General features: G+C 47.1%; 1 protein-coding gene across 2 annotated transcripts; it reads right to left on the bottom strand.

Moving 5' to 3' along the window:
* Nucleotides 1-571: 571 nt before the first annotated feature.
* On the bottom strand, nt 572-22076 carry C1QTNF2 (C1q and TNF related 2). 2 transcript variants are annotated; one of them, XM_081230994.1, is made up of 4 exons: nt 22015-22076; nt 21594-21691; nt 5315-5567; nt 572-1501 (listed from the first exon to the last, which is right to left on the bottom strand). In XM_081230994.1, the coding sequence occupies exons 3-4, from the start codon at nt 5556-5558 to the stop codon at nt 888-890; spliced, it is 858 nt and encodes a 285-aa protein (XP_081087120.1). In that variant the 5' UTR covers nt 5559-5567; nt 21594-21691; nt 22015-22076; the 3' UTR covers nt 572-887. The 2 variants fall into 2 exon arrangements, with proteins under 2 accessions (XP_081087120.1, XP_081087119.1); XM_081230993.1 differs by lacking the exon at nt 21594-21691 and having other exon boundaries at nt 22015-22070.
* Nucleotides 22077-22078: the final 2 nt, after the last annotated feature.

The following is a 22078-nucleotide window of genomic DNA, read 5'->3' as shown; positions in this document are numbered from 1 at the left end:
CGCGTGGAGCAGATTCAAGGTCATCCCTGTATGACTGTCACGCTCACTCTTGCTTTCTTGAGCTGAATGAACTCTTTGCCACGACCTGTGAGGTTCCGTGTAAACTTCCAGCCTCACGCCTCAGGTCCCTATCTCCTTTCTCACTCACCCATCCCTCTGGCCTTCAGCCAGTTCCGCAGGTGTGCCAAGCTCTTTTCTCCACACCTGCTGCTCTTTCTGCCAGGACACCCCTCCCCGCTTTTGCCTTGCTATATCTCCTGTTTTAGGGCCCCGCTTAAAAATTAACTTCTTCTTGGTACTGACTTGGAGGGGACTTCAGGGAGCCTTGAGGAGTTGGGGGGCTGGAGATATTCTGTTCTTGATCTACATGGAGGTGACAAGGTGTATACATATGTGAAAATTCATTGAGCTGTCCATTTAAGATTTGTAGACTTCATGTAAGTAAACCCAAAAAGATGATATCTAAAAAAACAATTTCACCCTTTTCTCTGTCTCCTGTTCTTTCTATTACTCTCAACCATGGCATGTGCATTTCCATCTTGCCACAATAATTATACTATTTGTTGGTTTGTTTGTAAATTGTTTCTCCCATTAGAATGTAAGCCCCATGAGGAGAGAACCACTGTCTGTCTTGTTCACTGAGGTACCTTCTGGAGTGTAGCACAGTGCCCGCCACATAGTACATATTAAGAACACTAGCAAGTGGATAGCTGGAAGGATGAATACAAAAGCTTGGATTTAATGATGGAGGAACGGAGGGGCAGAGGAGGTCGGCCAGAGGTTAGAAGCTCCCGACTTTCAGTCCCCAGCAGACAGTTTAGGGGTCTTGCTCTGGAAGCCCAAGTTCAGGAGCTGGTGCCCTCCTCGGTGACCCAGCACTGGCCTGTCTACACCTCATTGGGGTTGTCCTGGTCGGCGTAGATGAGGAAGCCCGTGAAGAGGCTGTCGGTCCAGTATGGGTCATAGAAGAGCCCATTCTGCTCAGAGTAGAAGATCTGCAGCCAGACCTCATCACCCTGCTTGAGAGCCAGGATGGTGGAGCCTGAGGCCACGTCGTGGTTGCCCGTGTTGGCGTCGAAGGTCCGGATGCGGTACTGGCCGTTGTGCACCAGGCCGATGGCCAGGTGCTTGTTGGCCAGCGTGATATCGTAGGTGAAGTAGTAGATCCCTGGCACGCCGCAGACAAACTTGCCGCTGGACGTGTTGTAGTGGCCGCCCTCGTTCATCAGGATCTTGTCGAACTTGATGGGCAGCCGTTCCCTTGGGTAGCTCTTGGTCACTGCCACGGAGAAGGCTGACTTGGCGTGGCCACTGCCGCAGCTGCAGGGGCCCGGGAGGCCGGGCTCCCCTTTCTTGCCCTTGGGCCCCTTCTTGCCCGGTGTGCCATGCTTTCCTGGGGCACCACTGACCCCCTTGGGGCCGCGAGGGCCGGCCCGCCCGATGGTCCCTGCTTTGCCCTTTGGTCCTGGCTTTCCCCGGTTACCTGTCCGGCCAGGTGAACCTGGAAGACAGAGCAGCTGGTGTTATGGAGGGGACCTCAGAGAACTAGGCAGAGGCCGATGGCCTGGGCTTTCCATCCTTAGAGCACAAGCCTTTGGATAAGGGAAAGAACATGAAGGCTGTGGAGTCGCATAGAAATGGGTGCAAACCCTGATGGTACAACCAGGGGCACTTCTCCCTTCTTATCTGGAAAATGCGAATGTGACACATACCTTCCAGAATCATGTGGATCAGGGCAAAAATAACTTGTAACAATTCACGCCCTCCCCTCGCCCTGCCTTCTAAGGAAGAGTCTGATTTGTCTGCCAGGTCAGTCCTTCCCCCTGCTGTGCCGGTAATAGGTTGAGACAAGAATTGCAAGAAGCCTCTTGACTTCAAACCACTGACCTTAGTGAACTCCCTGCCCAGTGTCCAAGATCCCTGCCCACATGGGCAAGGGTTTTTACAGCAGCATTGCTTACAATAGCAAAACACTAGGAACAACTAAATGCCCAACCAAAGGGAGATAACGAGAAAAATGATGGTCCATCCATTATGTGCAATTCTCTGCAGGAGTTTAAAAAATGAGGCAGATTTACGTGCACTGTTTGAAAAATTCTCTAAACTACACTGTGAAGAGGAACAAGCAGGTGGCAGAAACTTCTTTTTGCTCAGAGGAAACCACAACGCTATTTCTATACCCATTTAAGTGCCTGGCACATAGTAAACACTTGCTAAATACACTTGGTATAGCCTGCAGAATATTTTCACAGTATTACATTTTCACAGTAATATGTGCCTGTAGAACACCTCTGGGTTTTTAATACCCATACTCTAATAATGTGCATTTCTCTCAATACAATATTTTTTGGCTGATGATTATGTGGGAAACATTTATATTTATGTCCCCCAAACTCAAGACAACATTTTAAACAAACTGTATCTGGGTAACAACTGGAGTCACATGCAAACACAATGGTGGTATGGTTGATACAACTGGCAGACTGGCAGAGCTGTGGGTAGATGTTTTGGAAAGCATGCCAGATGTCAGTCAGGGAGCCTGCTGCTGGAGGGGTTGCCAGGTGCTAAGCAGTGTCTTAGCATCACAGCACACAAAGCAAGTGTTCGTTAACCATCCTACAAACTGGGTGATCAGCAGGTAATGTTGCAGATATTTTACATCCTAACAAGGTACTTGGCTCCTTACATGTACACATACAGGGATTTTTCTGTGCTTTAGAGTTTTGTGTTAACGTGTAATGCATTTAAATTTTTCCTATTTTAAGTAACTGGGAAATAGATTTCCAAATAGCATTTTCTCACTGAACATCTAGTTTCCAGGAACGGATTGCTTATGCTGAGTGCCTGGAAGTGTTTGGTATTATTATACATACATGTAAATATATAAAAGAGGCCAGGGAGGATATACATTTAACCAATTAATAGTGGTTACCTTTGGAGGTTGAACAGAGGATGACGAGGGGTAAGAATTCAGAAGAAATCTTGCTTTATTTATACTGTTTGAATATATTACAATGAAAACGTATTTATGTATTATACATGTAATTAAAAATAAATAAAAGGAATGGGGAAAAAATAAAACTAAGAAAGGTCAAAAAGCTGTTCTTTGAAAAAATCAAAATAAATAAAATGTGGGAGAAAGGACCGTGAGAAGAGGAGGAATAAAGACAGGGTCATTTTGGATTGGAGTTTTTTGGGAAGACAAATAGATAAGGAAGCTTATTGGGAAGTTTTATGACGTGTTATGGTGTGTGCTTCCTTCTTGATTTCCTTTTTTGAGAAACTTCTGGAAAAGCTGACTTTTACTTGTCAAGACCTTTCTGGAGGTGGGTTTGTATGTGTATGTCAGGCGGAGGGTGGTCGGAGATTATCCTGTCCTATGACTGGTCCCAGGATGACCCAGCTTTATCTGGGTTATGTGTGTCAGGACTCTGCATCTGTCAACACTGCCTTCCTTGGTGTGTTGGCTTAATGCTCAGCAGAGACTCAATACGTGGCAGAAGAGACAGCCAAAACAGCCCCAAACCTACATCCTCAGAGTTCTTAATCAAGGTGGGGAAAGTCAAGAGCAGAGATATCCTGTTTCTCTTAGGGTTCATAAGGATGATGGATCATGTCATAAAATGTCATGCAAACTCTGGCTGGCTCTGCTTGGAGCACACGCTCAGACCCGAATTGACCACTGTGGTCAGGAAATGGGAACTGTGTTGTCCAGTGCCTGACATACTCTGACCCCCCTTAAGTCAGAGCCATTATCATTATTTTTATAGTTATTCTTCTGGAAAGGAGGTGCTTTTGGAGGAATTAATTTGATCCGGTAGGAAAGGGCCTGGATTTGGAGTCTGCTACCAGCCTGTGGTGTGAGCTCAGCAAGTCTATTAAGGGGCAACTACCATTTATTGTATGTCTACTCTGAGACAGGTGCTTCACATGTTATTTTATTTCATCTTCACTGCAGCCGTGTGAGGGAAGTCCTGTTATAATCCCAATTTTAGAGAAGAGGAAACTAAGGTTTGGAGACAGGTGAGGTAATTTGTCAAAATTGGTATCCAGGTTTGTTACAAAGTTTAAGTTCTTGCAGCTACGACGTGCTGTTCTCAACTTAATCATTCTGACTTTGTGTCCTCATCTGTAACATGGGGATAATAAGAATACCTCATTCATAGGATGGTACTGCTGTACCAGCAAATGAGCAGCATACTCAAGAGTGCTTTGTCCATGTTAAAATGCCATACAAATAAAAATTATGATTTCACTAATGCTTCAAATGTACATTTTGGGATGCCGCTGACACTGAAAAGTGCTTGGTGACTGGGGTGAGCGTTCAGAGATATAAGGAATGTCAAGGATGAGAAGGCCTGTAGACAGTATCCAACTTGTCTGCTGCCTGCCTGGCACCCCTTCCTTCGGGAAACTGCCCTTTACTACTTCACATGGTCCTAGGGAGGCTGTCAGTCACAGCGGCCAACTGCCCTCACCACACACTCACACGCACCAAGGGGTGGGCACTTGACCCAGTCCTAGCAAATGGTGGTACCTCACCTCCATAGTCAAAGGGATTGGTCCAGGATGCATGTGTGATCAAGGAGACTCAGTCATCCTGAGAATTGCTCTGTGGATCAAGCCATGAGGAGGTACGCTTGAGCCCACCAGTGGGCATTTCATAACTTCCAACCTTTTTTTTTTTTTGCGGTACGCGGGCCTGTCACGGCTGTGGTCTCTCTCGTTGTGGAGCACAGGCTCCGGACGCGCAGGCTCAGCGGCCATGGCTCATGGGCCCAGCTGCTCCGTGGCATGTGGGATCTTCCCAGACCGGGGCACAAACCCATGTCCCCTGCATTGGCAGGTGGACTCTCAACCACTGCGCCACCAGGGAAGCCCAACTTCCAACCTTTGTGAGAACAAAACCAACACACAGAGAGAAGCAAAGCCTGGACAACAATATTTAAGCTCCTAGACCCAGCTATTCCTGAAGCTCAGCTCTTGGACTTTCTAGTTGTATGAGCCAATAAATTCCATTTGGGGCTATAAATTGGGTTTCTGTCGCTTGCGACAGAAAGAGTTCTGAATAATATTTCAGGAGACTTGCTTAAAGTCACTCAGCAAATCAATGGTGCAGCTGGGGCAGGAACAGAAGATCTGATGCTCACTGTTCCTTTCCAGAGAATATACTGCTCTGTTTTTTAAAGACACATTAATTTGGTTTACAATGAAATGGGATTCACATTAGTTTTCATAACTTTGCAAACCCCTTTCGTGTCAGATGTTGTCAACCCCAGGTGGGAACAGGAGAGACAGGCACTGGGCTTCTTACCTTCCTCTCCACTGTCCCCCTGGTCCCCATCCTGGCCATCCTGGCCATCTTTGCCTGGAAAGCCCATTCTTCCGACCATTCCTGAGGTTCCTGGGGATCCTGGGGGGCCCGGTGGGCCCTGGGGGCCAGGCAGGCTGCAGATGAGTTGAGGGGAGCCCTTCTGGAAGTCCCTGCGGGCGAAGGCACCAAGCAGCGGGTCGGCCGCACAAGGAAGGGCACAGGCCAAGAGCACCCAGGGGATCATGGTGGTCACCTATGGGAGGCAAGAGAGCTGTGAGCTCACTGGGGGTCAATCAGAAAGGCATCAAGAGGAGGAAGAGGAGGAGAGGGCATCTGGGAGAGACACAGTTACATTTCTGATCCTTCCTCTCTCCCACATCACATACAAGTAGCTGGCCAGTGTCATCACATCTTGAGGACATATTTGGATGAGCTGAGTCATGGACTCAGAATACACTCGGGAGGGCTCCTGCGGGGGAGGCACGCATCCTCACACTGTCGCGCTCCAGAGTGGCAGGACTGACAGCCCAGTGACAGCTGCTGGGGAGGAGAGAAACGATCCATGGTTTCATTCAAATATGTGGCATGAATGGAAAGTTACAAGGACAGAAATATCAATACTTCCAACTGCAGGCGGTGATTTACAACTAGGCTGCCTCTCCCAGAGAATTTGGGGCAGCACATTGGTGGGTGAGAAGTGAGGTGTCAGCTCTGAGCGAAGGTGCCCCAAGCCTGAGCAGCACTGGTGGGCCGTGGGCACAGCTCCTCTGTCATGGGCTCCCTGTGCACCAGGCCTGGGCTAACAGTTTTCCACACATTACTTAATCTCACAGCATCCTTACCGAATAGATATGGAGAGGAAATGGGGGCTCAGAGAAGTTCACAATGTGACTAAGTCAGGCAGTTAGCAGTTGGCAAGGCTGGGATTTGAACGAGGCTGTGCAAATCCAGAGCTTGTGTGCTTTGCTTCAGGCTACACTGCTTTTTTTTTTTTTTCCCCCGGTTAAAAAATAATAAAAATGATACACTCACATTGTTATAAAGTCAAATAATACCATAAAGCTTATAATGAAAAATTGTGTGTGATCTTCATACCCACCCCTCAACCCCACCCCCACCCCCGCCCCGCTCCAAACTCTTTTGGGTATTTCTTCTGGCATTTATTGACATTAAAAGATAATATGCTTACATGGTTTCTTTTTATCAATTTTGGACAATTCCTTTTGAATTCCTATTATGACAGATGAGGATTCAGCCCTCTTCCATCACTCTAGGACCCTGTTTTCTCTTCCTCATGCAGTTCAGATATAATTTTTGACTGAATCAAAATTCACTCTGAATTATTATGTCTTATTTACTGCTAAGCTAAGCACTGTACTATAATTATACTTCCTTTCTTTCTTTTTTTTTTTTTTTTTTGCGGTACGCGGGCCTCTCACCGTCGTGGTCTCTCCCGTTGCGGGGCACAGGCTCCGGACGCACAGGCTCAGTTGCCATGGCTCACGGGCCTAGCTGCTCCGCGGCATGTGGGATCTTCCTGAACCGGGGCACGAACCCGTGTCCTCTGCATCGGCAGGCGGACTCTCAACCACTGCGCCACCAGGGAAGCCCTATACTTCCTTTCTTATACGCACTTTTCTTACTGGAGATATTAATAATTTTATTTGCTTAGTTCTCTACGCCACTATTTTCTACATTATCAAATGTATCAGATAATTTACGTCTTCCAGTTATTTTCCTAAAGACATAAGTCCTGGAGTCCTCCATTCTCCTTTTCCAACCTTTGTACATGCTAAGCTGTCATCCCAGGATTTTCCTTTATAACCATCATAGCGATTGTCTTTGCCTCTCTCCTGTGTTGTATCTCCTGCTTTACGAATCCCATGTCTTTCTCTTATTTTATTTTATTTTTTCACTCTCTCATTTTGGTGGCACATTTGGTGTAATAGCTTCCTGGAAAAGGCATGTGTGCTGTAATTTTTTGGGACAATTTGCAAGCCTCAATATGTCTTAATTTCACACCGTGTCCTTAAGGCTGGGGCATGATCACACCAGAGACCAGAGTGTTATGTGCCCAGAGATTATCTACCCCCAGCCCCTCACTGGGAAGATGCAGAAGCCAAGGGCCAGAGCAGAAATAAGCCACTTGTTCAAGATCTCTCAACAAACTGGCTCAGTCACTTTGTGACCAACAGCCTCTCTCCCTGGAATGAAACCAGGAGAGAGAACATTCCAGGTACGACTTCTTGCCTCTAGGATGAGCTCTGAAGTGATAACTGGCTTTGTGACTTTAGGCAAGCCCCTTTCCCTCTCTGGGCCTCCGTTCCCCCCCTGAAAAATAAGGGGTTGGTTTCCACACTCGAGCATGCATCAGATCCACCTGGAGGGCTTGTCCAAACCCAGACTGCTGGGTCCCACCCCAGAGTTTGTGATTCGTTAGGTCTGCGCTGCGGCTGGAAGATTTGCATTATTATGTGGTATGTGAGGGACACTGATGCTCTCTGTTCATGGATCCATTTTGAGGACCGCTGGACTAGATGATTTCTAAGCCCCTTCACCTCTGATGCTGACTGAGGCTTTCAGGCTCCACTTGGCCCTCTCTTACTAGATATGAAGTCTTGCTGGCTTCTCCGTTCCCGCACAGCCTTCAGCTGCCTCATCACAGCCTTCAAGCATGAGGGGGCTCCCCGCAGCCGTGGCGCTGGCAGTAGGGGAGGACCACTGCTCAGGTCTCACCCTTGGAGCTCACAGTTCCCTCCTGGGCCCTCAACCTCCCTTCCTTTCACATGCTGCTTTGCCTGAGGCCTGGGAGCCTGACCAGACCACTGGGCCACCTCTGGAAACAGGGCGATTCTACCTTTCCTCCTGACCCCTCCAAATCTTTAACTCTGGGAACAGATGAAGGGGAGAGAAGACCAGGCCTCCCCCCCCAGGGAGAAGAGGGGAGACCGCAGCACTGCACTGCGCTGCCACTCGGGGGCCTGGTCTAGTTCCAGCTCCAAGGCTCACCAACCTGGTGACTTTGGATAAGTTACTTTCCTTCTCTGGACCTCAGAGAATAAATGTCCCAGAGGTGTCCCTGGCTAGGTAGAGATGATCTAGTACCAGATACTGCCTTAAATAACACGACATCATACAGTAACAAAGTTATTGTCTTTTCAGTTTCTGTAATCCTGATGAATTGAAGAAAAAACAGTTTCAGCTGGGTGATAGTACATTTTTCATGCCTCTATACCCCTTTCTAATATCCCTTTTCCACAAAGAGCAGTGTCTTCTGTGGCAGTGCACACCCATTATTAAAGAATTTTGAGCAAGCCTCCACAAATAAGCATGGAAACCTTGGAGACCCCCAGACAGGACCACAGCACCAGGGACCCTGGGACAGAGCATTTGCTAGGATGCAAGGAAGGCCTGTGGCGCAATGTAAAGAAAGGGACTTGATAGGGGCACAGGTTAGCTCTGGGTATCTAGCCCTTGGGAGAAGGTGCAAAGAAAGACTTAGTGGGTCAGGGAAGGAGGGTGTTAAAATCAAAATTCTCACCTGAGAGGCTGCATGTTCAATCGAGAGGTCAGGCCAAAGTGAAGAAATGACAAAGGAATAGTTTGAGAGCTCATTCCATGACTCTGGGCATTCTTGGATTTTACTGAATAAAATGCAACCTGTGTGGTGGGGTAGGGGAAGGGACGTGGAAATGAATCTGAGGCCTGCCTCTGGAAGCTGGTGGGTGGGAAAGTGGCTGGTTGCTGCATGAAAGGGGGAAGAGAGAGCTCTCAGCTGCACAGAAAGGGGGCTGACTGCCTTCTCACCTTCTCTGGTAAACAGAAGATGCCAGACATTCCGCAGCCCCAGCTGGCCTGAGCTGGAGGCACCAGGACAGAAAGTGAGGGGCCCAGCAGTGATACCATGCAGGGTGGATGCCCGAAAACCAGAAGCTGAGGGTGAGGCCTGGACTTGCCTGCAAAAAAAAGTGTGGTGGCCCGCTTCATGGTTGTTACAGTCAGAGGGCTCAACCTGGGAACCGCCAAGGAGCCCACAGAAGGCCTCCAACAAAAGAGACATCTGCCAGGCCCAGACCGGCCGAGGAGCTTTGCCCTGTTCCTGCCAAGAAACAAGAATCCCCCTGCTGTCTGTCCCTTTACTTCTCCTTCCCCTCGTTCCTTCAGCCTAGAAAGAGGTGAGCTGAGAAGGGGGGCAGGTGGTCCAGCCAGCCTTACACCTGCGCTGGGGGACAGGAAGAAGTCTCACCTTTGAACAAAGATTGAAGAGCAGATTACCTGGGAGTGGATTCCCTAGTGGAGGGGGCAGTGTCTTAGTGTTACTTGTGAGCTGGGACACATCTGGGGCCCCAGACGAGAAACCGACTTCTCAAAGCAGGTTTGAAATAGTTTGGAAAGTTGCAACCTGCGAATATTTGGGACAAAGGAGGGAGGGAGGGAGGAGGAAGTGAGCTGAGAGGGGGGCTCACTGAGTGATCCCGCTCAGGGATGCTGGCCCAGGGTGGGCCCCAGTGGCTGGGCGGAGGCTCTGGAACACGCAGGGAGGAAGGGATTTCTCAGAGCTGGAGCCTGGAGGTTCCCTAAGCAGCTCCAGCCAGGAACTGTTTTGGAAATAAAGGCGGGGAGACTAGGTTCTGGTTCCAAACCTAGAGGGAGGGAGCAGAGTGTTTCCTTGCCTCCGGGGCACCTCGGAAAAAACCAGCTCCAAGTAGCCCTGCTCCCAGCCGACTCTCCACACCACAGTGGTGGAAAAACCTGGGGATGAGGGCTTGGAGGGGGGCCAAGGCCCCAAGGCATCCAGACAGGTGAACTCTTGCTGGGGCTTAAAAATAAATTTAGAATGACAAACTTGAAGAGAGCCCCAACAGGCCATTTAAGTCAACCTCATTGGTTACAGACAGGGAAACTGAGGCAGAAGCACACTGACTTAACTGGACACTTACAAACTTCCAGGCACTGTGCAAAGCTCTTTATTGGAATTATTTTATTTGAAGTTACAATAAACCCTATGAAGGCCGTAAATTATTGTCCCGTTTTTCAGAGGAAGAAACAGAGGCTCGGGGACTTCCCTGGTGGTCCAGTGGTAAAGAATCTGGCTTCCAATGCAGGGGACGTGGGTTTGATCCTTGGTCGGGGAACTAGGTTCCCACATGCCGCGGGGCAGCTAAGCTTGCGCGCCACAACTACTGAGCCCGTGAGCCTCAACCGCGAGCCCGCGCGCCCTGGAGCCCGTGCGCCACGACTAGAGAGAAGCCTGCATGCTGCAACGAAAGATCTCGCATGCCTCAAAGATGATCCCATGTGCCACAACTAAGACCCAATGCAGCCAAAATAAATAAATAAGTAAATAAACAAACAAATAAATAAAATATTAAAAAAAAAAAAAAGAAACAGAGGTTCTGAGAAGTGAAATGATTTTACCCCAAATCACACAATTCGAGTACTGGGGAGAACATTCGAACGTGTGTCTGAGGGGCTCTGAAGACTATATGTATTGTACTATGCCTTGTTCTTTTCTCTGCTATTTTTTTTTTTTTCCTGTTTTATAGAAGAGTAAACTGAAGCTTGGAGAGGTTAATTTGCTCATGTTTATACAACTAGTTCATGGCAGAAGTTATATGTGAACTTGGGTTTGGCAGACCTTAACGCCCAAATGCTTTCCATTATGTCAGTGTTTTTTGGATTTTTCTTCCTAAATATCCCAAATTACAGAAGAGACCTTGAAGCATAGGCCAAAGCCACACACAGCAACAGAGAAATTTCTTTGATGTCTCATCTTTTATTATATCATATAAAATACATGATTAAGAAAATGTAAAAGTGATGCTTTTTCTCCTTCAGGGTACTTGAGATTGATGCTTGAGGAAACCTCCTGTCCTTTGAGAGGCCCACACGTGGTTTAGCCAAGGCGATGGGGGGCAGCCTCTGAGCCCTGACATCCCACCATTGGGATGCCCCTTTGGAGTATTAATGGGGTGTCTCCAGGGGCTGAACCAAAAGACCAGGGTGCACAAAGCACCTCCCGTTCAGCCCCATCACCTCATTCCTTGCTTAGAGCTGGCAAGAGCCTCCAGCCTTGTCTCTTGCTGCCTGCATTGGCACTCTCCAAGCCCAAGCCAGAGAGATCCTTTATAAACATAACTCAGCCACATCACTTCCTGGACGGTCTTACTCCAGTGGCTGCTGGCTGCAAATAGCAAACCCTTGATGTGGCCCTAAAGGAAATGCCCCCCTGCCTCCATCCTCACCCTGGTTCTTCCCCTCTCTTCCTGCACTTCCCCCCCTTTCAGGCCAAGCTCCATTTCACCCTTTTGCCTGCAACCTGGGGGCCCACCCTCTTGGCATGCTGGCTCTTTATCCATTGTGTTTCAGCTTAAATGTCACTTCCTCCAAGGCCTTCCTCTCAGACAGCTCTCCCTTTGGAGCCCAGCTCCTTGTCCTGTCTTTCCAGCCCTTACATCTCACCCGTATTCACTGCATTTGTCTGCTTGCCCACTTACTGGGCCTCTCTCATTAAAATGGAAGCCCCTTGGGAGCAGGGACACCAGCTATATCCCTAGGGCTTCCAACTTCTTTGCTCATAGTGGGTATTCAAGAAATATTTGCTTGGTTAATGCGTGTTTGAGACCCAGACTCCGCCGTGAAGAAAATTCACGGTGAAGAGAAAACAGGGCTGTGGCCTAAATCCAAAAGGGCCCTGATACCCCTGGATTCAAAGAAGTTTTCTCCTTTCCCCAGTTTTTCTAACCCAAACCCGATCCAATTCTAATCCCTCCTTCCTTTGACCTCCTAGAGCACAGGGCCCCTACCCCCATTCCAGGGAGGGGGCTTGCAGAATATTTTACATACAGCAGGTACTCCATAAATGTCTGTTCAATTGATAAGAAAAAAATAAGCATTAGTCCTTCTTCACCTTAAAAAAAAACTATCTTAGTTCCTAAATTGTCCTTGCTGGTGTAAGTTGACCAGGGAAGGCTGCATGGTAGTCTTCCTGCTGAAGGGAAAAAAATGTTAGTTGGTTCAACCCTCAAAATGGAATCATGAGGTGCTGAGCTGGGATGAAGTTCTTCAGTCTGGTTTTAATTTACCCAGTCCCTGGGCTCCTCATCTCTGAGTTAAGTAGCTCATGATTCGTAAAGACAAGTGTTCTAGGGAAACACTAGGTGCTTAAAGGGCCCCAGCCTGAGGTCTCCTGTCAGGGGCGGAGACTTCCTCCTCCTTGCTCTTTCCCTTAGCTCTCAGGACATGAACCCCTGGGTCCCTCCCAAGGGCCCTCTATTCAGACTGTGATGTGAGAAGGGCCAGCAGTGCAGATATGGGTCTCTCAATGTCTCTACCTGAATGTGGAAACTCCAGGGACACTTGTCTGGGCCTTGAGCAACGCGGCTGAGCCTGAGTTCTGCACAATCTCCCTTGGAGACTGGAAGATATAAATTGTGCTCAAATAAATTTGACCTGTTGGTTATGAGGTTGTGACACACTGACAGGTAGGGATGGTGTTTCACTCAGTGACTAAGAGCTGTGGGAAACACAGCCACTTAGTTTCCTCAACTATCCAATGGGAATAATAGTATACCTACCTCACGGAGTTCATCCAGGAATAATGAGATAATGTATTCAAAGCTTCTAGCCCCGAATGTGACACAGTAACCCTCTCCCTCAGAAGCCGTCAGATAGCTGCCTGCCCCATGTTTCAAGTCTCAGGGCTAATACCTCCTCAGAGAGGCCCACCCCTGCCTGTTTGCTCAGACCACCCTGGTCCTCCTTCCAAAGCACTTGGCCCGAGTTGTGATTATACATTTTTTGTTCCTTGGCTCATTAACTTTCTGTTGTCTGTCTTCCCCCTGGAGTGGAAGGTCCAGGAATGCAGAGGCCCTGACTGTCTTGCTCTCTGTTACGAGCACAGCTTAGCACGGGGTCTGCCCTGCCCACAATAAGAGCTCAACTCACAGCTGTTCAACGGCCTTGAATGAAATGGTCACTTGTGTAACAAAAGAGCACAGGGAGCAAAAGGATGACAAAACCACACTTGGCTGCTGAGGGAAACCCAAGGAGAACACTGGTCTTGGATTCAGAACATGTGGGTCCCAGGCCTGGTTTTATAACTCACTTGGTCATGTGGAAAAAGTCATTTCCTCCTAGCCAGGCCTCATTTTCTCACCCGTAAGATGGAGATCATAACCCTCACCCCATCTGCCTTACAGAGTTCTCCTGAGAATCAAACTAGATAGCCAATGTTGAAAGCAGAACATGATACAAAAGTTAGAGCCTTGTTTAAAATCGTAACTGCCACCAACTGCAGCGGAACTAACAGCGTGCAGTCCTGACCTCCCACTAGGAGCCCCTGGAGTGTTTCAGGTGGAGGACACCTGAGCCTGACACAGCCGGGCAATTCTCCCTGTGTTTGCAGTTAAAAGGAAAGGGCTGGTGATGGGATTGGGGTGACGCTTGCTCGCAGATGAAGCTCGCTGAAAATTCGCTTTGATGGGAGTGAAATTTCCATGATGAAAACACCCCATGCCCTCCCTGAATTCCAGGAAGCAAATTGGGAACAGCTTCTCTGAGAAGCTGACAGAGGCCGATGAGAGGAGAAAGGGTCTGGCTGCCGCTCCTCCCGCAGTGCTCACGGAACCAGCCCCCTTTCCTGGGAGCTGGAGACCGATGCCCATTTGGAAACACTCCAGCACTGAGTCTAAATACAGAGGATTAAAAGTCATGGGGCCCACTTGTCAAGAGGCCTCCGAAAATATTTGATCTGCTGTTTTCTCCTCCCCCACCCCTGTGCCCCTGTTTCTGGCTCAGTCTAGAGAAAGAGGTCCAACGCCAAAGCAAGACCTAATGACGGAGGAGGAGCCAAGATCGCGCGAGGTTTGTCTCAGCGGGAACTCGGACGGCACCGCGGAAGCCAGCCTGGCGGGCCCTGCGTTACCGCCACCGAGTTCTAGCTTCTGACAGATACGCCGAAACTCTTACACACCAACACGCGTGGCATGTGATGTGGTGGGCGTGGAGCCCACCCTCTGGGTCCCTGGCTGCTTCACGTGGGACTTCAGCTGTCCTCTAAGTGAGGGCCAGAGCCAGGCTCCCGGGCGGCTGAAGCCAAAGCCGTCAAGCTTTGGACCTGCCCACAGCTGTTTTCCGCCCTGGAGACCAAGGACCGCTGTGAGAGAAGCAGGCAGCTGACGTGTGGGGTGTGAAGACGGGCGAGGAGGCCCGAGGGTGTTCAGAGCCCTGTATCCAGCTTCTCCTGAGGGCCGACCTCCAAGTGGCTGACCAGAGCGCTGCCCAATAGGAGGAGGATGTGAGACGCATGTGTCATTTTAAGCAGTCTCACTGCCACGTGAAAAAGGTAAAAAGAAGCAGGTGAAATTAATTTTCATATGTTATTTCACCCAGTATATCTCAAATATCATCATTTCAACATGTAATCAATGTAAACATTGTTGAGGCATTTTACATTCTTTAAGTACCACTAAGTCTTCGAAGCCCAGTGTGTATCTCACACTTGCAGCACTGGCCACGTTTTAAGTGCTTGACAGCCACACGGTGGCTATTGTAGTAGATGGAAGCAGAGTTGCTGGAGTTGAAATCCCACCAACTAGCTGTGGGACCTTCTACAAGTTACTTATCCTCTCTCCCTCATCCTCTTCCTCTCCAAAATGGGGACAATAATAATAGTACCTACCTTAGAAGGTTTTTATGAGGATTTAACTTTCCTAGAGTAAGGCCTGCCATATGGAAGAGGTATAAAAGCATTAGCTATTATTTGTCCTTCTGAAAAGCAAACAAGATGATGGATGTTGAAAGCCAAACATGATACAAAAATTCAGACCTGTTTAAAATTGTCACCAACAGCAGTTCAACCAACGGAAAATCATCCTGACCTCCTCCATGAGTCCTGTGGCATTTCAGGTGGAGGCCCTTGTAGGCTCCTAATAAATTCTCCATTCTCAGGTAAGATGGTTTGAGTTGTATTTCTGTCTGTTGCTACCAGAGGCGATTCCTAGGGAGGCTTGGCCTTCACTCCTGCCGTTCCATCCTGAGGGAAGGATGCGGGTGTCTGGCTTGGCCCTATACCCCTGATCCACCTGGCACGTTCAGGCTCCACAGTACAAAGATAGGTGAATCAATGGGAGAGTGTTTACCTCATCAAGTGACAGGAGGCCAAATGGGCTATCACGTATGCAGGTACTTGGTACCATAGCTTGGAAAGGCTGCCTAATAAATGGTGTGGCTTATTCTTATTGCCTTGGAGGCCAGATACTGGGGATCTGAAGATGAAAAGATGTGGTTTCTGCTTTTATAGGGCACACCATCTGGTTATACTGAGGATCCCACCCAGCCTACCTATACCAGGAGGGAAAGCAAGCCTTGCTCCTCCTTTCTCTTTGATACAGGCTCCCTTGAGGAGCATCCAGGACCATACAGAAGGCAGGGGAAGGAAATTTGGGGGCTAGATGATTCCTTGGAAAGATGTAGAAAGGACTGTGCTTGAAGATCCAGGAACTGAGGGAGAGGAACAAAGTCTGAACTCTGAAGGGTTGGGGAGAAAAAGCTAAGTTTTCCTTGACTTCCCTGGGCTTGCTGGTTTCCATGGAGTCACTTCCGGTCAGGCATTCAGGGTAACTCTAAAGATCTGACACAACGCTAGCCTTCAAGAGCACAGAGCTGAGCTGGTGGTTAAGTAATGGTTAAGAGTCATTTTTTAGCTGTTTGACCTCTTAAGTTATTTAATCCCTCAGTTTTCTTGTCTGTGAAATGGGAAAAGCAATGCGTATCGTCTTATTTGAATCATTTGAATTTGAAATAGCATGGTATAAAAATATTTATTGTTTCACTTTATGTGTGAACGTTTGTCAAGAACCTTGCAAGGCTATTCTAATAGGTAAGCAGAAATTCTCATGGGTAAACAGAAATACCTGCCATCCTTCAGCTGTATTGAATTACACCAGTTTGAATTATTTGAGGTCTTTAGGAATGTCTCCATGAGTAATTTGATTGCTCATACTTCCATTATAGAGTAACTGTGAATATTAAATAGGATCATTCAGTAAACAGCCCACAGTAAGCACTCAGTAGTAGTGTTATTCTGATATAATTACACTACATGAAAACAATGAGAGATATAATGGGAGAAGGAATAATGAGCAGACCTGGGTCTGCTGTTTCCTCATCTGTAAAATGGTGAGAACAGTGAGCTTGTGAGGAGTTGAACAGTTGTGAGCTTTGGGATAAGTGGCACTGAAGGCAGTTGTAACAGCTGAGGTGATTTTACAGTGTGGCATGAATGCAAAGGTGCAGGATTTCTATGGGTGTGCCCTACTTTAAACAAGGATGTAAAATTGGAATTTTGTCATTCAGAGATCAGATTTTTGTTAAGATTGCAATGTGCAAGGACCTCTGGCTGAGAACTATGGAAGATGGTCCTGCCACCGAGGAAGTTATAACCTAGACAAGGGGTGACCAGCTGGCTTATCAATGGCCTTATGCAAACCATAGACTGCACCATGCTTCTGGTTTTGTTGTTGTTGTTGTATTTTTTTTTAACGTTTGATATTGTTGCCAATGTAAAATTTGGGAGATTTTATGTTAAAATCAAGATTTCAAAATAACATACCTAGAATAAATCTAACTAAGGAGGTAAAAGGCTTGCACTTGGAAAACTGTAAGGCACTGATGAAAGAAAACAGATGGAAAGATATACCATGCTCATGGATGAAAGAATTAATATTGTTAAAATGACCATACTACCCAAGGCAATCTACAGAGTCAGTGCAATCTCTATCAAAATACCAATGGCATTTGTCACAGAACTAGAGCAAATAATTCTAAAATTTGTGTGTAAACACAAAAGACCCCAAAACAGTAGACAAAACAATCTTGAAAAAGGGGGACAAAGCTGAAGGTATCACGCTCCCTGCTTTCAAACAATACTACAAAGCTGCAATAATCAAAACAGTATGGTTCTGGCACAAAAAGAGACACTTAGATCAATGGAACAGAATAGAGAGCCCAGAAATAAACCCACAGTTGTATGGTCAATTAATCTATGACAAAGGAGGCAAGAATATACAATGGGTCAAAGACAGCCTCTTCAATAGATGATGTTGGGAAACTGGACCACTGTCTCATACCATGTACAAAAATAAACTCAAGGGCTTCCCTGGTGGCGCAGTGGTTGAGAGTCTGCCTGCCGATGCAGGGGACACGGGTTCGTGCCCCGGTCTGGGAAGATCCCACATGCCGCGGAGCGACGGGGCCCGTGAGCAATGGCCGCTGAGCCTGCGCATCCGGATCCTGTGCTCCGCAGCGGGAGAGGCCACAACAGTGAGAGGCCCGCGTACCGCAAAAAATAAATAAATAAATAAAATTAAAAAAAAAAAATAAACTCAAAATGGATTAAAGACTTGGAATCATAAAACTCCTAGAAGAAAAGATAGGCAGTATGCTCTTTGATATTGGTCTTCGCAATATCTTTTTTAATATGCCTCCTCAGCCAAGGGCAACAAAAGTAAAAATAAACAAATGGGACTACATCAAACTAAAAAGTTTCTGCACAGCAAAGGAAACTATCCACAAAATGAAAAAACAACCTACTGAATGGGAGAAGATATTTGCAAACAATATATCTGATAAACAGTTAATGTGCACAACATACAAAGAACTCATACAACTCAACAGCAAAAAGAAAACCTGATAAAAATTGGACAGAATACCTGAATAGACATTTTTCTAAAGATGGCCAACAGACACGTGAAAAGATGCTCAACATCACTAATCATCAAAGAAATGCAAATCAAAACCACGATATCATCTCACACTTGTCAGAATGGCAGTTATCAAAAAGACAACAAATAAGTGTTGGCCAAAATGTGGAGAAAAGGGAACCCTTGTGCACTGTTGGTGGGAATGTAAATTGGTGCAGCCACTATGGAAAACAGTAAGGAAGTTCCTAAAAAAATTAAAAATAGAAATTCCATATGGTCCAGAAATTGCACTTCTGGGAAAATGCACATCTGAAGAAGACAAGAACACTAATTTGAAAAGGTACATGCACCCTTATGTTCATTGCAGCACAATTTACAATAGCCAAGATATGGAAGCAACCTACGTGTCCATCTACAGATGAATGGATAAAGAAGATATATATAATGGAATATCACTCAGCCATAAAAAAGAATGAAATCTTGACCTTTGTGACAACATGGATGGACCTAGAATGGACCTAGAGAGTATTACGCCAAGTGAAATAAGTCAGACAGAGAAAGACAAATACCATATGATTTCACTTACATGTGGAATCTTAAAAACAAAACAAATGAACAAACATAAAACAGAAGCAGACTCATAGATACAGAGGACAAACAGATGGTTGCCAGAGGGGAGGTAGGGGAGAAGATGGGTGAAACAGATGGAGAGTGAGAGGTACAAACTTCTAGTTATACAATAAATAAGTCACAGGAATGTAATGTACAGCATAGGGAATATTGTCAATAATATTGTAATAACTTTATATGGTGACCGATGGTAACTAGACTTATTGTGGTGATTATTTTGTAGTGTGTAAAAATATTGAATATGTTGTACATTCGAAACTAATATCATAACTCAGTTATACTTCAAATAAAAAAAAGATTTCCAGCTTTTCTTGAGAATCTGGAGGATCTGGCAGCGTTCTGGCAGGGCACCACTTGGCTACCTCTTGGACAAGGTGTTATGGGCTGAACTGTGTTTCCCCAGAATTCATATATTGAAGTCCTAACCCCCAGAACCCCAGAGTGGGACTGTATTTAGATATGAGATCTTTAAAGAGGTAATTAAGGTCAGACAAAGTCATATGGATGGGCCCAAATCCAATATGACTAGTATATTTATAAGAAGAGGAGATTAGGACATGACACCTAGACCAAGGGATGACCAGGTAAGGTCACAGTCAGAAGGTGGCCATCTGAAAGCCAAGGAGAGAGGCCTCAGAAGAAACCAAATCTGCCATCCTCTTAATCATGGACTTCTAGCTTCCAGAACTGTGAGAAAATACATTTGTGTTGTTGAAGCCACCTAGTCTTTGTTACTTTGTTATGGCAGCCCTAGCAAACTAATACACAGGACCTATATTCTTCAGTGTCCAGTCCTCACCACTCCTAAATGTCATGCATCCTGTTCACTTATATATCATGCACAGCCTTTGTTGGCATATGATCTAGAGGAAGAGGGTATTCTCCATGTGTTTGTTCTGCATGTATGTTGTGTGTTCTTATTTCAAAGCTCTGATGTTCGTTTTCTCCTTTAATTCTCCCCACAGTTCTAAGAGGCTAATGCTATCATCCCCATTTGGCAGGAGAGAATACAGAACTCAGAAAAGTGAAGTCATTTTTCCCAGGTCAAAGCTGGGATGTAACCGAAGCCTGTTGATTCAGGGCCCAGGGCTCCTGCCCCTCTATCACGGCCCCTCTGCTTGGGCACAAGACCCACGCACATAAAGCCTTAACTAACAGGGCAGCTGCGTGTGTGTGTTATAGAAGTAAGCCAGTTACAGCAATGCACAAATCCAAAGGAAGATTATTTCCTTGAAAAAAGATTTGGCATAGAATTCCCTTCAAAAGTAAACCTAGATTAGAATTTTTTTTTTTTTTTTTTTTTTTTGCGGTACGCGGGCCTCTCACTGTTGTGGCCTCTCCCATTGCAGAGCACAGGCTCCGGACGCGCAGGCTCAGTGGCCATGGCTCACGGGCCCAGCCGCTCCACAGCATGTGGGATCCTCCCGGACCGGGGCACGAACCCGTGTCCCCTGCATCGGCAGGTGGACTCCCAACCACTGCGCCACCAGGGAAGCCCATAGATTAGAATTTGGTTAACAGAAATCTGACTTATGCAGGAGTTCACCTCATGGAGGTAAAGCCAGCTTGGCAGGCCTCTGACCTGGAGGAAGGAGTGGAGGAAGCTGTGAGTATATACAGGGTCTGTGTTGCCCCATGATGAACATTCAGGAGTAGAAAGCACCAGACACTGGGACTGTAGGAAAGAAGGTCCAGTCATCTGTGTCCGATCTGCAGGTGAAGATGAGAGGAGGAATAGCAAGATAGGGAAGAATGGAGGGATTTGCACAGAAAGAAGTACCTTCTTGAGGAAATTCGCTGAATATTTGATGGAGGCCGAGTGGGTCTGAAGATGCCCCAGACTTGTGAAAGAAATCTCAATTCACTTGTGTAATGACACGCCATACACAGGAACAAAGTACACGCACATATGGCAAGATGGCCAATGTACACTGTTAAGTGAAAAAGCAGGTTGCAGCAGGGCATGTCAAGTATGATTCTTCCTTGAGTTTAAACAAGACAGACACAGATACATAGAGATGTGTATGTAGGTTTGTGGGGGAAATTCCTGAAAGGACACGCATCTTGTTAAAGGGTTCACCTCCCAGAATTGGGAAGGAGTGTGTGACCTTTTACTTTTCACTTTCCACCTTTTCGTACTGTGTGAATTTTTTAAGGTAAGCATTGTCAGTTTTGTATCATTTAAAACAAAAGGTAACCCTAAGGCTTAAGGATTGGAAGACGGTCAAGGCTGTGTCCCTGCTAGGGACAGACATCTGGGAAGAAAGGAAGTCTGTGCTGCACTGGATGTATTAGAATGAAGGATAGTAGTGAGGTTCTGAAAAGTGTGGAAGGTTTGCCGAGCGGCAGTTGAAAGTGAGCGTCCTGGATATGATTACCAGATGACGGAATGAATCAGAGAAAAGCCGTGCAGAGGGGAGGGCAGAAATGGAGGAGCAGAGAGGACTTGGAACAACACTCACTGAGCATCAGCCTTGGATTGGCACATATAGGACACTGTCGTTGCTAGTGCTGCTGGTTCGGTGGGGTCTCTGGGAGATGGCCAGTCTAAGGAGGTGACCCTTGAAGGGTTCCACGCAGGAGAGTTTTGCAGTCAAAGGGTAGAGGACAATTGCATTGAAGTTGTGCAAAGGATTCAGGCTTTAGGGGAGAGACCTGGGCCGGGAGGCTGCAGGGAGCCAATGCAACCGTTTAGTTGAGAGGAACAGCCCTGGAGTGGGGCAGTGGCAGTGGGGATGGAGAAAGAAGAACAAAGGAAATAAGACAAGGCTTGGGAGCAAGTCGTGGGGAGGGAGAGTGAAGAGGGTTGTGAAGGATTGGGTGCAAATCCCAGCTTGCCTGTCTGTATGATATATTTGATTAAAGAAATGTTGTCAAGAGTCAATTAGATAATGCACTTGATAAGTAACTATGATTGTTAGCTCGGATATTGGGCTCAGACTTACCAGGCTTCAAATCCCTTTACCACCAACTACTAGCTGTGCAACCTGAGCAAGTCATTAACGTCTCTGAGCCCGGTGCCCCTTCTGCAGGTGGTGATAACCTGTTGTCATAGAAACGAAAGAGCTTAAGTGCAGGGCTGGCAGGGCCTGGCACAAAATAGGTGCAGGACAAATGGTCGAGCTATTACTATCAACGATAAAACCTCTGAGCACAGAGCCTGGCACACGGTAAGCGCTGAATAAATGTCAATTCATGTAATTCATAAGGCTGCCCGGCCTGCAAAGAGGGGGTGTTGGCAGTACCCTCCCTCCCAACCTCCTCCTACCCGCGCCAGCACCGCGTATCCCCCCTCCCCGCCCGCACTTTCCATCCCTGCCGGAGGGTGGCGGGGGTGCGGACTCGGCGGACCGCGCAGACACTTACCCTCAGCGCCGCCGGCCACGTCCAGACGGGTCTGCAGCCACGAAGCTCTGGGCCGTCCCGCCTT

Source organism: Mesoplodon bidens (genome assembly GCF_964165515.1).
Source record: "Mesoplodon bidens genome assembly, chromosome: 4".
Lineage (NCBI taxonomy): Eukaryota > Metazoa > Chordata > Mammalia > Artiodactyla > Ziphiidae > Mesoplodon > Mesoplodon bidens.
Note: the sequence above shows the minus strand (reverse complement) of the source record. Positions and strands in the feature narration are given on the sequence as shown.

What these genes read in the sequence shown, in the direction of transcription:
- C1QTNF2 (XM_081230994.1), bottom strand. Translation starts at nt 5,558, where the DNA reads ATGATCCCCTGGGTGCTCTTGGCCTGTGCCCTTCCTTGTGCGGCCGAC. An exon ending in GGGGGACAGTGGAGAGGAAG is followed by an intron (nt 1,502 to 5,314) that starts GTAAGAAGCCCA and finishes TCTGTCTTCCAG; the next exon opens with GTTCACCTGGCCGGACAGGT.